Source organism: Mus caroli, chromosome 16, assembly GCF_900094665.2.
Source record: "Mus caroli chromosome 16, CAROLI_EIJ_v1.1, whole genome shotgun sequence".
Taxonomy (NCBI): domain Eukaryota; kingdom Metazoa; phylum Chordata; class Mammalia; order Rodentia; family Muridae; genus Mus; species Mus caroli.
Genome location: NC_034585.1, coordinates 52,564,185 through 52,578,704, shown reverse-complemented (window position 1 = coordinate 52,578,704; position 14,520 = coordinate 52,564,185). Strand labels below are relative to the sequence as shown.

Here is a 14,520-nt window from a genome sequence, read left to right as displayed (position 1 = left end):
AAATTGGCTTAGGTAAGAATCTTTTGAAAGTTACAATAAGTTCTAACCAATAAGGAATGCAATTTATAGTACAAAAATAAGCAGTGGGGTTGGGCAGTGGTGGTGCATGCCTTTAATCCCAGCACTTGGGAGGCAGAGGCGGGGGGACTTCTGAATTCGAGGCCAGCCTGGTCTACAGAGTGAGTTCCAGGGCTACATAGAGAAACCCTGCCTCAAAAAACCAAAAATAAATAAATAAATAAGCAAGCAAGCAAGCAAGCAGTGGGAAGGGTGTAGTAAAATTCCAGGTAACAGTGATATTGCTATCCATGAAAACAACAATTTGAACAGACAAACCAACTTAACTTCACAGACTCTTTCACTCTATACACACACACACACACACACACACACACACACACACACAAAACCACTGTTCAAATTTAACTTTTGGGATCCACAAATAAAGAAAGAAATACATACTTAGGTATCTAAATAGATATTTATGCAATTTTATTTGTATCAAATAACTCCCATTTACTTTTATATATCCTTTCAATGTTAATATGAAATATTCGTAAAAATCATTGTAAATACAATAAGGAAAATCTGACTTCATTTCTAGCAGTCACAAACCTTTAGGATGAGGAGCAGCCATCTCAGGAGTGACTCCTCCATCATCACCCTGCTTCTGTTCCCCACATGCAGCCTCCTTTGCAGGAACGTCACCTGTCCTACTTGGTTTGGGACCACTGCAAAACAGAAATGCCATTATATTCATTTCTCTTTTTTAAAACTATCTTTAAAAAAAAAAAAAAGATTTGTTTATTTATGTGTATGAGTATACTGTAGCTTTCTTCAGACACGCCAGAAGAGGGCATCAGATCCCATTACAGATGGTTGTGGTTGCTGGGAATTGAGCTCAGGNTCTCTGGAAGAGCAGTCAGTGCTGTTAATTACTAAGCCATCGCTCCAGCCCTTATACTCATTTCTAATAAGACTCAAATGAATTTAGAGAACACTTGGCACACATTAAATTAAAATCTAATAGGCTAAAAATATATTCTTATATGTAATCTTGTATGATATAGGCACTTAAAAAAAAAGACTGAACTTAAATTTGAAAATAAGTTTCCCTCTCCAAAGGACTTTGGAAGAAAGAGGGAATTTCAACACTATATCTGCAATATGAGAAAAAGAATAATCTTGCATAAATTAAGTCAATGTATAGAAGGTAAAATGATAACGAACCAATGTGCAATAAAGCAAACATAACCCAAAGCTACTTGTTAATATATTTCAAAAATGGTTCAAGCCAGGCGGTGGTGGCACACGCCTTTAATCCCAGCACTTGGGAGGCAGAGACAGGTGGATTTCTGAGTTTGAGGCCAGCCTGGTCTACAAAGTGAGTTCCAGGACAGCCAGGGCTACACAGAGAAACCCTGTCTCGAAAAACCAAAAAAAAAAAAAAAAAAGAATAATAAGGTTCAAAACCAAGAAAAATAAAGATTAGGACAGAATAACAAATTTTATCTATATAAAATAATTTAAAATGTAAGATGCTGGCAAAATAATTAAAATATTGAGGTAAAAACAAATTTTAGGGCTGGTGAGATGGCTCAGTGGGTAAGAGCACCCGACTGCTCTTCCGAAGGTCCGAAGTTCAAATCCCAGCAACCACATGGTGGCTCACAACCATCCGTAATGAGATCTGACTCCCTCTTCTGGAGTGTCTGAAGACAGCTACAGTGTACTTATATATAATAATAATTAAAAAAAAAACAAAAAAACAAATTTTAGTTTCAGTGTGGAGGTGTACTCCTTTGTGACTTCAAAGCCAGCCTGGTCTACACAGTGAGCTCCGTATCAGAAAAGGCTGCATTGAAAGACCATATCTCAGAAAAAGAAAAGAACAAAAGAAGAAAAACAAATTTTTCTATGATAAGAATACATCTTTTTTATTGGATATTTTATTTACATTTCAAATGTTATCCACTTTCCACATCTCCCCTCCGAAACCCACTAGCCCATCGCCCCTTCCCTGCCTCTATGAGGGTGCTCCCACACCACTTACCCACCCACTCCCACCTTCTTGCCCTGGCATTCCCCTACACTGGGGCATTGAACCCCCTCAGGCTTAAGGGCCGCTCCTCCCACTGATGTCCAACAAGGCCATCCTCTGCCACATACATGGCCAGAGCCATGGGTCCCTCCATGTGTACTCTTTGGTTGGTAGTCCAGTCCCCGAGAGCTCTGGGGGCAGGGGTGCTTGGTTGACACTGTTGCTCCTTCCATGGGGCTGCAAACCCCCCAGGTCCTTCAGTCCCTCCTCCATCAGGGACGTCACGTTCAGTCCAATGATTGGCTGCAAGCATCTGCCTCTGTATTTGTCAGATTCTGGCAGAGCCTCTCAGGAGACAACCATAATAGGCTCCAGTCAGCAAGCACTTCCCAGCATCTACAATACCTTCCGGGTTTGGTGCCTGTATATAGGATGGGTTCCTAGGTGGGGCAGTCTCTGGATGGTCTTTCCTTCAGTTTCAGCTCCACACTTTGTCTCCATATTTACTCCTCTATTTTGTTCCCTCTTCTAAGAAGCACTGAACATTCCACACTTTGGTCTTCCTCCTTCTTGAGCTTCATATGGTCTATGAATTGTATCTTGGGTCTTCTGAGTTTTGGCGCTAAAATCCACATATCAGTGAGTGCATACCATGTGTGTTCTTTTGTGACTGGGTTACCTCACTCAGGATGGTATTTTCAAGTTCGATCCATTTGCCTAATAATTTCATGAAGTCATTGTTTTTAATAGCTGAGTAGTACTCCATTGTGTAAATGTACCACATTTTCTGAATCCATCCCTCTGTTGAGGGACATCTAGGTTGTTTCCAGCTTCTGGCTATTATAAATAAGACTGCTATGAGCACAGTGGAGCATGTGTCCTTATTACACGTTGGAGCATCTTCTGGGTACGTGCCCAGGAGTAGTATAGCTAGGTCCTCGGGTAGTACTATGTCCAATTTTCTCAGGAACCACCAGACTGTTTCCAGAATGGTTGTACCAGCTTGCAATTCCGCCAGCAATGGAATAGTGTTCCTCTTTCTCCACATCCTCGCCAGCATCTGCTGTCACCTGAGTTCTTGATCTTAGCCATTCTGACTGGTGTGTGGTGGAATCTCGGGGTCATTTTGATTTGCATTTCCCTGATGACTAAGGATGTTTGTTGAACACTACTTTAGGTGCTTCTCGGCCATTCGAGTTTCCTCAGTTGAGAATTTTCTGTTTAGCTCTGTTCCCCATTTTTTGATAGGGTTATTTGGTTCTCTGAAGTCTAATTTCTTGAGTTCTTTGTATATATTGGATATTATCCCTCTATTGGATGTAGGATTGGTAAAGATCTTTTCCCAATCTGTTGGTTGCTGTTTTGTCCTTTGCCTTACAGAAGCTTAAGAATAAAACTTTTAACATTTTTTTAATACAAAAGAAAATACATATGAAAGAGAATATAAAAACTTTAGCCTGGAAGAGTTCAAACCTATGTAAACAATAGATTACTTAAAAGACAGGGTAAAAAAATACCATCTTGACTTTCTGCAATACTTCCTTTTAAAACATGAGCAAATTTGATACACCTGCACACACAACACACACACACACAAGCACACACGGAATATATTAGTTAAATCTCAGTAAGTGTAATATAATACTATTCTCTATTCCTGAAGGCATATCTTGAGCAGTTTCCAAGTTAAAATGCAAGGGATTCACAACTGAGGTAACTCAGATAAGTGACAGTGACACCAAAAATGAGTAAGAATAACCTAGGACAAGTGATCATAATATAAGAAATGAATTGTAAACTTAAAAGCTATAGTAACCAAATATTACCAATGTAGTGTCGTAGAAAAAGGATCAGTCACTGCTATGATTATGCTACTGAGCCCTTTAAATTTACGTTAATATAAGGGTTTTACTTATAAATTAGAAACTAAAATCTCAAATACTTAAAATAAGACAGACAATTTGACTTACAAAAAGCTTTTGACTAAGTCAGTTCATTCTCAAGCGATTTCAAGACCTTTAAGACTAAAACCATATAAGTAACACTATATGGTGTTTTGTTGGATTTTTTTTTTGTTAAGTTCTCAGCAAAATACTACTAGACACTATAAACAAAACTTTAAAATTTGAAATGAAGTAAAAAAGTAATGAAACAGAAAAAAAAAACTATTGCAGCAGAAATTTAAAACATGAACTTGAGTTTTGAATGCAAACACTCCCTGCCTGAAGCTAGCCTAGTCCTATAGGTGGTAGACCTGAGAGAGGGGCTGGAGGCGTGGTTCTGTGGTTAGAGGATGTGGGGCAGAGCAGAAGGACCTGAGTGCAGGTCCCCCTACCCCAGCACACACAAGATTAGCACTACACTGGTCACAAAAGCTGGGATTAGGAACACACCTGAAACACCAGTGGTGGAATAATGCATGAAGAGAATGTTATAAATAAACACAATAGAATTTTAGTTAGCTGTGAGAAATAATAAAAATTCTAACATTGCAGGAAAGTGTTAAGTGATATAAGCCAGACACAGAGAGATGAAGAGTGTATGCTTTCTCTCAGATGAAGAATCTGGACTGAAATTTAGATATAGGCAGTGAGTCCAGTATAGAGGCGAGGGGTAATGCAGGGACAAAAGTGTAAAAAATGCATGAAAGCAGTAGAGCTATCTGAAAGAAGCAGCAGACCGGCAAAAGAGAAGAGACCAGGGTAGGCAGGAGCAAAAACGATCAAAGCATAATGATATACATGTATAAAACGTCCCAGTAAAAGCTGGAGAAGTGCGTCAGTGGTTAAAGGGGACATGCTTGCTCTTGCAGAGGATCCAAGTTCAATTCCTCCAGAGCACCAGAGTTAATTAGAGTTGGGCAGCTCACAACCACCTATAACTCCAGCACACCACCTCTGGCCTCCAAGGGCACCAGCACTCCCTTTATACACATGTATGTGCACACACGTGTGCGCGCGCACACACACACACAATTTAAATTAATCTTTAAAAACATGTCAAAAGAAAGGTTATTTTATATGCTAGTAGTTAACAATCATTAAAAATCACCAAGTAAATGATTTAATGTTAGCGAAAAAGGAGAGTAATAACAGAAGAAAAAACAGTAAAGATTTCAACAGAAACACAATCTAGGAAAAGAGTTCAAAAGAAGAACAAAACTAAAAGTTGGTTATTTGAAAAGGTAGTAGACAATTTTAAGACCCTTAGAAAAACTAAAACAGTTGAAAATTAGAAAAATGAAGATATTACAACAGATAAGTCTAAAATGAAAAGTATCATGAGAATATTATAATTTATATGCCCCAAACCAGAAAACTCTGGGGGAAAAAATTATAAATTCCTAAACATATACTAACTCCCAAGACTGACTCATGGAGAATTAAACCTGTTTAGACCAATAATTAGCAATGAACTCTGGTTATAAAATACCTTTTCTATCAAAGAAAAGGTAATAGCATCTCTACAAAATTCCATCCCCAAAAACATAGGCAATACAAAGTCAGCTGTGCCAGAACCCAAGAGACTCCCAAAACAATGCAGACTCTTGTCAGCTGCCCTGGCTGCCTTCCCGAAGTTGAAGGGAAGACCCTGTTGCTGAAGACACCATACACTTGAGACACACGACTGGAGAAATCCAGCTGGATAGGACCTGGAAGCCTCCTCCCTGAAAACCACTTCTCACAGTATCAGAAGGTGCTACAAACTGCCAAAGGAGAAAAGCAGTCGTCCTACCCAGATGTAAAACCTGCGACCCACAATGGCCAGCATGGCATGATTTCCCCGAGGGTGCAATAGTGGCACTCATATCTTGAGAGTAAGCAACAGCCAACTCACTGGGCTTAAGAGTCACTCAAGAGGAGGAAATTCACACCCACTACTATAAACCTAAAAAATGGCCCGGGACTGCTGAGGTCATGGACCCTAGAGGAGAATCTGCTCTTACCACTGTCCTAAACCAGAATAAATTCTAACTGCATTCTAAGAATTTATCCTAATGCCCACATATAAATGTAATTCTTATTTCTCATCAAAAATCTTTTTGCAGCAGGTAAGAGTCCATTACAGAAAGACAAAACTGTTGGAAATAACAGAGAACAAAGCAAGCAGTGATGAATCTACATCACAACCCCTACACCTAAGACTCAAGGAACATCACAAGAGGGCAAATGAAGGCTGTGTAAGGGGCACCTGTGAAATCTCAACAATATGGCTGCCCAATGCTAAGGTGGATAGGGACAACAGTTCTTTCCCAGCCAAGCTACAAGAAATGGCTGCTGAGAGAAAGGTTTAGCATTTTCCAGGGATGAGCTCCAACCAGTTACGCAATCCCATATCACCAGCCCTAAACATATAACATAAAAGAAACGCTAATGGACTCAGCAAGTTGCTTTTATATATACATGTCTATATATACATGTATATAAATGAAACAATAATTAAAGAGGAAGAGGTCATGAATATGAGAGGAAATGGGGAAAAAGAGATGGGGATGGGCACAGAATTATTGTGAATACAGTACTCATATATGAAATTATCAAAAAATTAAAATTAAAAAGGAAAGAACAATGAGTATCTAAAATAGGCCTTAGTTTAAAATTATTTCATGATTAAAGCATAATAATTAAGGTTTATATGTTAAGATAATGAAAATTGCCATGTTGAATAAGCAAATATTCTACCTGAAGTAGTAATTTAAATTTTCTATTCAACACTGGTATTTTCTATCAATTCTTGATTTCTGATGTAAATTAAAACTTTCCTTCCCAAATAATTCTGTTCTGATTATCTGTAACAGGGAGTAGTAACATCTCTTGGTAGAATAAGGCTAACACAGAGATTTTTATTCTTCACATAATATTTGCTCATATTAAGTGCATAAGTGTGAAGTTTTTCAGAGGAAACATAAGTTTCTATGGTTACAGGCTGCATTGATCTACTGTCAGTTTGTACTTGGTGTTATATATAATAAGGGTTGGCATGTTACCACATTCTTTAAAATAACAGAATAATAATAGTAACAATAATTAACAGACAGCCTGTCTCTGAGAAGCTCTAAATAATTTCTATATATCCATTCTGCTTTTGAAGTGGGTAAGGGTGGTTGCAACAGATGTCAAATCTATTCTGTGTTCATCTTATATTTCAGTTATATTGGGATATATCTACTAAAGTGATGGTAGAGTTATGAGTCTACATATTTCCACTAACTATTCTGAATTCTCCTTTCAAAATGACCCATTTTAAGAAAAGAGAGAACTACAGTTTCCTCAGAGGAGCTCTGAACTCCTTAAACTAACGGTGAGGCTGACCAAGCTCTGACAAACACTTTGCCACAGTGCTGTTGGCAACAGTGGTCTCAGGTCATTCTCGAATTCCAGGACAGACACCTTCAGAAGCATCAACTACAGCAATAACATTTAACAGAATTTGTTTTATTACCAGCAATAAGAAAAAAATAATGTTACTATTTATTATCAAGCATTGGATTATGGATTTTACTCAAATCTACACATCAATCCAAAGAGACATATATTCTTATCCCTGTTAAAAAGATACAACGAACTTGCCAGGGTGACTCAGTGTGTCAGCAATACGGACGAAAGCTGAATTCAGATCTAGCTACATTTATGTTTATTCCAAATATAAGAACTAAAGACATTTGACAACAGAAGAACTGATTTTCAGAGAACACATCAAAGCTACCCAGAAACTTCACAACAAATTTTAAGGAACTTGAAGAGAGAGAGTTTTCACTGAAGAGATCCTGGAAACAAGCAAAAATTTCATACTTACACTTATTATTCCTCTTTGGTGTAAAGCCTGAAAAGCACAGATTTCAACAGATAGTTTCCTACACCTCTCTTACACAAGAACTATTTCCTTAATTACATGAATCTAGTCCACTGTAATTTATATTCTATAGGAAAACAACATCATAAATTTCAACAAAACATGCTTACATTAGAACACTTGTTTATTTCACATATTTCTTAATTTATATATTTATTTAAATGTAGGAGTGCCCTGTCTGCATGTACACCTACATGCCAGAAGAGGGCATCAGATCCTGTCTGCATGTACACCTGCATGCCAGAAGAGGGCATCAGACCCTGTCTGCATGTACACCTGCATGCCAGAAGAGGGCATCAGATCCCTTTATAGATGGTGAGGCATCATGTGGTTGCTGGAAATTGAACTTCGGACATCTAGAAGAACAGCCAGTGTTATTAATCGCCATCTCACCAGCCCTATATGACTTTTTATATGCAGAAAATTTTTCACATGATATTTAAAAGATAATTCAATGAGGCTGGGAGATGTTCTTCCAGAAGAACGGGGTTTGATTTCTAGTATCCACATAGCAGCTCACAACCGACTGTAATTCCTGTTCCAGGAATCCAACAAGTAGTAAGTACATCCAAAATTAACTGACTTTTTACAGTTCAGAAAAATTAAGCTCAAGGTTCAATATCATAGACATTAACCTAGTTGTATAAAGTTCAAATGCATTAAGTTAAGAGTGAATATAAGCCGGGCGTGGTGGCGCACGCCTTTAATCCCAGCACTCGGGAGGCAGAAGCAGGCGGATTTCTGAGTTCGAGGCCAGCCTGGTCTACAAAGTGAGTGCCAGGACAGCCAGGGCTACACAGAGAAACCCTGTCTCAAAAAAACCAAAAAAAAAAAAAAAGAGTGAATATAAAGATAAATATGGCACAAAACCTCTCCTTAAGCAAGATGCTTTCACTCTACTAGAGTAGGGGGAAAAAACACATAAAATAATATGAAATAATATGATAAATGCATTTCTTAAATCTCTAATTATATATTCAATCTACTGTCTGAATTATAATACTGAAAATCTTTTAGATTATTTTTTAGCTATTTTTTTATTTTATGCGTCTGAACGTTCTGCCTGCATGTATGCATGTGTGCCAGTTGAGTGCCTAGTGTTCACAAAGGTCAGGAAAGGACATCTGATACCTAGAAACTGGAGTTACAGATGGCTGTGAGCCATCATGTGGGTGCTAGGAACAGAACCCAGGCCCTCTACAAGAGAAGCTGCTGTTGTAAACATTGAACCTCCTCTCAAGCCCACCACTGACATGTTTTTTGAAGGGAATTTTTTTAAAGACTGTGCTAGCTAGCTTTAACTGTGAAGCTGACATAAGCTAGAATCCCATGGGAACAGTGTCTCAGTGGAGAACAGTCTGCTCTGGGTTAGCCTGGAAGCATGGCTGTGGCGGATGGTCTGAACTCTGTTCACTGCTTTAGGCACTGACACACAGGCAGGAAATCCTGAGCTATGCGTGAACATGCTTCTGTTTCTGAACACAGGCAAGCACGCATGAACATCCATGCATTTACTTCTCTCTGGTCTTGGCTGTGGATACAGTGTAACACGCTGCTTCAAGCTCCTGTCAATGTGACTTACCCACAATGACAGATTATAACCTGGAATTATGAGCTAAAGTAAAACATTTTCCCATAAGTAGCTTTTTGCCAAAATATTGTCACAAAACCAGAAAGGAGTAGAACAGAAACCTAATACAAAAATTATTTTTGATGCATCATAAATCAGATATGAAGATTTCAGAAGCTTGTAAGAAATAAAAAAAAATTTTAAGATACCACTTGTTAAAAATGTTAAGAAATTTGTTATACACCTTTAAAAGGGTAACTTTAAGTATAATATTTACAAATTGTCACAGAACAAATTGTCACTGAAATGAAAGCTCTAAATTCTACAGACTTAAAGAAGAAAATATATTTGACTAGTATTTAGCAGATGAATGTTTAAAAACCTAGAAGTCACAATTCACAGACCACAGAAGCTCAAGAAGAAGGAGGACCAAAGTATGGATGTTTTGATCCTTCTTAGAAGAGGGAACAAAAATACCCATGGGAGGAGATACAGAGACAAAGTGTGGAGCAGAGACTGAAGGAATGACCATCCAGAGACTGCCCCACCTGGGGATCCATCCCCATATACAACCACCAAACCCAGACACTATTGTGGATGCCAACAAGTGCTTGCTGACAGGAGCCTGATATAGCTGTCTTCTGAGAGGCTCTACCAGTACCTGACAAATACAGAGGCGGATGCTCTCAGCCAACCACTGGACTGAGCCCAGGGTCCCCAATGGTCCTCCAGAAAGTACCCAAGGAGCTGAAGAGGTTTGCAGCCCCATAGGAGGAATAACAATATAAACCACCCAGTACCCCTAGAGCTCTCAGGGACTAAACCACTACCACAAAAAAAATAAATAAATAAATCTAGAAGTCAGCCCATTTGATTCCCACTAGCCTGGGGTGGCCCAAAGAAAGATGCCCACCCTGGTCCCTATGGCCTGAGGAGGGTGGAAGAAATTCACCCAAATGCCTACTCAAGCCAGGCCAGCCTGGAACAGCCAGAAGAAAGACACCCAAGTGGCCACCCCAGCCAGAAGAAAGACATGCAAGAGCTTGCTCCAAGTGCCACATTATTATGGGCAAATATGTGATGGAAACATTGGGAAAGCTGGTGTACACAGTGGGAAGATGGGAGAGAATGAAGCAGAGAGGTTCACATGCTATAAACAAAGGTGGAACTGGGGACTTGATGGTGATAAGGAACAGGCCGATATGAGGAGGCCATGCTGAGGTTCTAGGAAAGGACCATGTCTGGGTCTGCTGCATGAGAGGTCTGTGTTGAAACCTGTGCCTGGCGTTACCACCAAAAGCCAAGCACATGTCTGTGGTCTGGGATGCCACAGGAGACATGTAGTTGTCTGAGGGCTGTGCTGAGTGGCCTGCACTGCCACCTAAGGCTACTGGGACATCTGGGCTCATGCTGCTGCCATGGCTGGGTCCATGGTCCTATCACAGCCAGGGTCTGTGCCGATGTCCCTGGCCCATGTTACCACCAGAGGCCATGCAGAAAAGAGCCAACTCCCAGGAGCCTGCTGAAGAGAGTCTTCTGGCTGCTTTCAGATCAAGATGTAGAACCCTCAGCTCCTTCTCCAGCACCATATCTGCCTGCAGGCTGCCATGCTTTCTGCCATGATGATAATGGACTAAATCTTTGAAACTGTAAGCCAGCCAAAATTAAATGTTTGCCTTTATAAGGGTTGTCCTGTAATTCCAGCACTTGGGAGGCAGAGGCAGGCGAATTTCTGAATGCAAGGCCAGCCTGGTCTACAAAGTGAGTTCCAGGACAGCCAGGGCTACACAGAGAAACCCTGTCTCAGAAAACCAAGAAGTAGAAAAAAGAAAAAAAAAAGAAAATGAAAAATAAATAAATAAATAAAAAGAGTTGCCCTGGTCCTGGTGTCTCTTCACAGCAATTAAACCCTAAGACATCAGCCCTGAGGGCGTGAGAGGAGCTAACCTTGCCCCTTGCGAGCTGCAGCACTGGGTGAGCTACCTGCAGCAGTGCTAGAGAGCTTACCCTGGTGGTGCTGTGCAGGAGATCTGGCAGGCTAACCAACTCAACTCCTCCTAGGCCCAGATCCAGAGCTATGAGTTGGCCCACCCAACATCTACCCCATCCAAGAACTACTGGGTGCATGAAAAGGCCTAGTCCTACATATCTGAAACTGCAGGATCTCCAGGACACAGGGCAACAACAGGGTATCCAAGAAGAGTCCTGGTGAGGGTCCAGTATTGATAGTGTAGCAGAAGCCAGAGGCCTCAAACCACACCAATGACTCATTGCGATGAGCATTTGCAAGGAAAAATGTGTGGACAAGTGTGTAATGTGACACACTACAGCTTCCATGATGATATTTTTTATATGTTTTAGGGGGAGTTGTTGATTGTTGTTGTTGTTTTCTTCTTTTCTTTTTTCTTTTCTTTTTTCTTTTCTTTTTGGGGGAGGCTGCAAGGGCAGAGGGTGGATACATAGGAACAAGGTTAAAGATAAGTAGGATTGGGGATCCTGATGTGGAATTGACAAAGTTTTTAACCTTCTGGCTTAGTGGTACCCACACAAAGGAAGCATCACACTTGCAAGAAGGCAAAAGATCACAAGTCTAAGACTGCACAGCTGGGCTGCAGAGCGAAAAGTCTCTCAACCACATTTGCTAATATTTATTAACTGAGCATCTTCTAGTTTTTTTCACAAATTATTTCTTAGTTCTAGACCCCCACTTAGCACCTGAAGCTGAGTAAATTAATATCTATTTTTAAGTAGTACAGTAAGTTGCATTGGTTTACAAACCATTCTTTTCAACAGTATATCTAGCCATTTATTCAATAAATATTTACTAAAGCACTAAATGCCAGTTTCAGTTTTCCTAGTATAAACACAGTGGGTAAAAATGGGTGGGTGGATGGTAGGTGGATGGATGGATGGATGGTTGGGTGGATGGATTATGGATGGATGGTTGGTGGGTAGATGATGGATGGATGGTGGGTGGATAGATGGATTATGAATGGATGGTTGGTGGATGGATGGTGGGTGGATGGATAGTGGATAGATGGATTATGGATGGATGGTTGGTGGATGGATGATGGATAGATGGTAGGTGGGTGGATGGATGGTGGGTGGATGGATGGATGGTGGATGGGTAGATGATAGATGGATGATGGATAGATGGTAGGTGGGTGGATGGATGGATGGTGGATGGGTAGATGATAGATGGATGATGGGTAGATGGATGGATGCTGGATGGATGCTGGGTAGGTGGATGGATGGATTCACAAAGAAATGAACAGACAGATGAGTGGAAGAATAGGCAGGAAGAGAAAAGAAGGGAGGAATAGAATTACTTCAATTATACCAGATAAATAGGTATGAATACTAAACAGACAACAAAAGTCTCATTCAGTGTTTGTGTGGTCCTCACACAACCCCATTGCTGGGGTGTGGGAACACCGCTTGGGCAGGCAAAAATGCAGAGACGGTAGACTGCATTTACCCTATGCATGCATTGGGTGATGGGCTTGAGGGAAATACCCATACACCACTGAGGGAGCGGGAAAATGGAGCCTAAGATGTGGGAGGCCAAAGCTGGGGTTCCCTGACTCCTGAGCATCCAGCCACCACTGGAATTCATGCAGAGGAGTTAGGAACGGAGGGTTGGGGGGTCAATGGACCTACAATGAGGAGCCCAGGGCTAGGGGATCCTAAACTTCTGGATATCCAGATGCCACTGGGTTAGGGAATGGGGAACTTCGGCTTAGCTCATTAGCAATTGTCCTTAGCTCAGCGGTGATTGAGTGAGGATGGACTTTGATGGACTTTCTGCAGAAGACTAAACGGTGCAGCTCTGTAGACGAAGGCTTCCTCCATGCTCCTCCATGAGGTTCTTGATCAAAGAGACAGTCCTTGGTTCCAAACTGTTTGATTGTTCATCAGGAAAAATAGATGCATACCACCTCCTCAGGGTAGACCAGAGATTAAATACCTTTTGCAGGAAGAAATGAATGTCCAGGAAGGGAGGCTTATTGGCTAATCCCTCAAGGCCTCTAGGTACCGAACCAGCATGGAGAACTCTATGTGACCACAGGTCATGTCCTTATGTGCAGAGTGTGGTCACGTGACAGGGACCTGATCAGAAGCAGGTGAAGCTCTTACTGTCCCCTAAGAGGTCGCCAGGGCTTCCAATCTGTTTCACCTTACCAAGTTTCCTGGCACAGTCCACTGCCCCACAACTCCTCCTTTTCTTTTTATAAAGAATGTCATCAGAGTGACTGTTTCATATGTTATTTGTAGTGAAAATTCCGGGTAGGTGGGTGTAAGCGTCAAGCATCAAACACAACACAAGCCAGAGGAGTAACAAGGGGTGGGGGCTAGCAAGGCAAGGAGTTACTGAACCAACTAATGTTCAGTGGATTGAAATCAAGAGTGAGTTTGTACAGAGTCTGTGAGGATATTAACATTTATCTATTTGATTTAGCAAATATCTGTCACTGGAAGGTCCCAAGGCTGTCAGCATCTGCTTGTCTGAGAACTGTTTAGTCAGGACGACAAAGGCAGCTTTATTGATGCAGGCAGGTCCAGGAGATGGCTGGTCAGTCTCTGCCTGGCCTGTGGCAGCAGTGCTCTTTTTCCCTTTGAAAAGGTAAGCCTGTAGAATAATCACAACCAGGAAGCAAAGCCCCAGCAGGGGATGTCTGCACAGGGTGGGGAATGTGTGTGTATGGTTTTCTTGGGAGCACATCCTACTCTGCTGCGATGGTCCTAGAAAAAAGGCAAGGTGTTTGAGGAATTCAGTCCTAGAAGTCATCGTTTAAGTGGGGAGTCACCTGTGTTGTATTAAGGAAACCAGAGGGAAGAATTGAAAATTCATTTGATTTAGATGGCTGAGGAAGAAAATGTCCTGCTAATTTTGTATCTGGGATAGGCAGTAACAACTTGTCTGTAAAAGGAAATTGGTTGTTAATTCAGAATTAAATAGCCGGGTGTGGTGGCGCACGCCTTTAATCCCAGCACTCGGGAGGCAGAGGCAGGTGGATTTCTGAGTTTGAGGCCAGCCTGGTCTACAAAGTGAGTT

The 14,520-nt window shown here is 41.0% G+C and overlaps 1 protein-coding gene across 6 annotated transcripts in view; it reads right to left on the bottom strand.

The window, feature by feature from the left end:
• Senp7 (SUMO specific peptidase 7) overlaps positions 1-14,520 on the bottom strand; it is a 114,940-nt gene that overhangs the window by 50,981 nt on the left and 49,439 nt on the right. For 5 of the 6 annotated variants that reach the window (XM_021185135.2, XM_029470363.1, XM_029470364.1 and 2 more), the window contains one exon: positions 616-731. In XM_021185135.2, the coding sequence (XP_021040794.1) occupies positions 616-731 (116 nt within the window). Of the gene's footprint in view, positions 1-615; positions 732-13,677; positions 14,095-14,520 lie in introns of those variants that run through there. The other variant, XM_029470366.1, reaches the window with a different exon arrangement.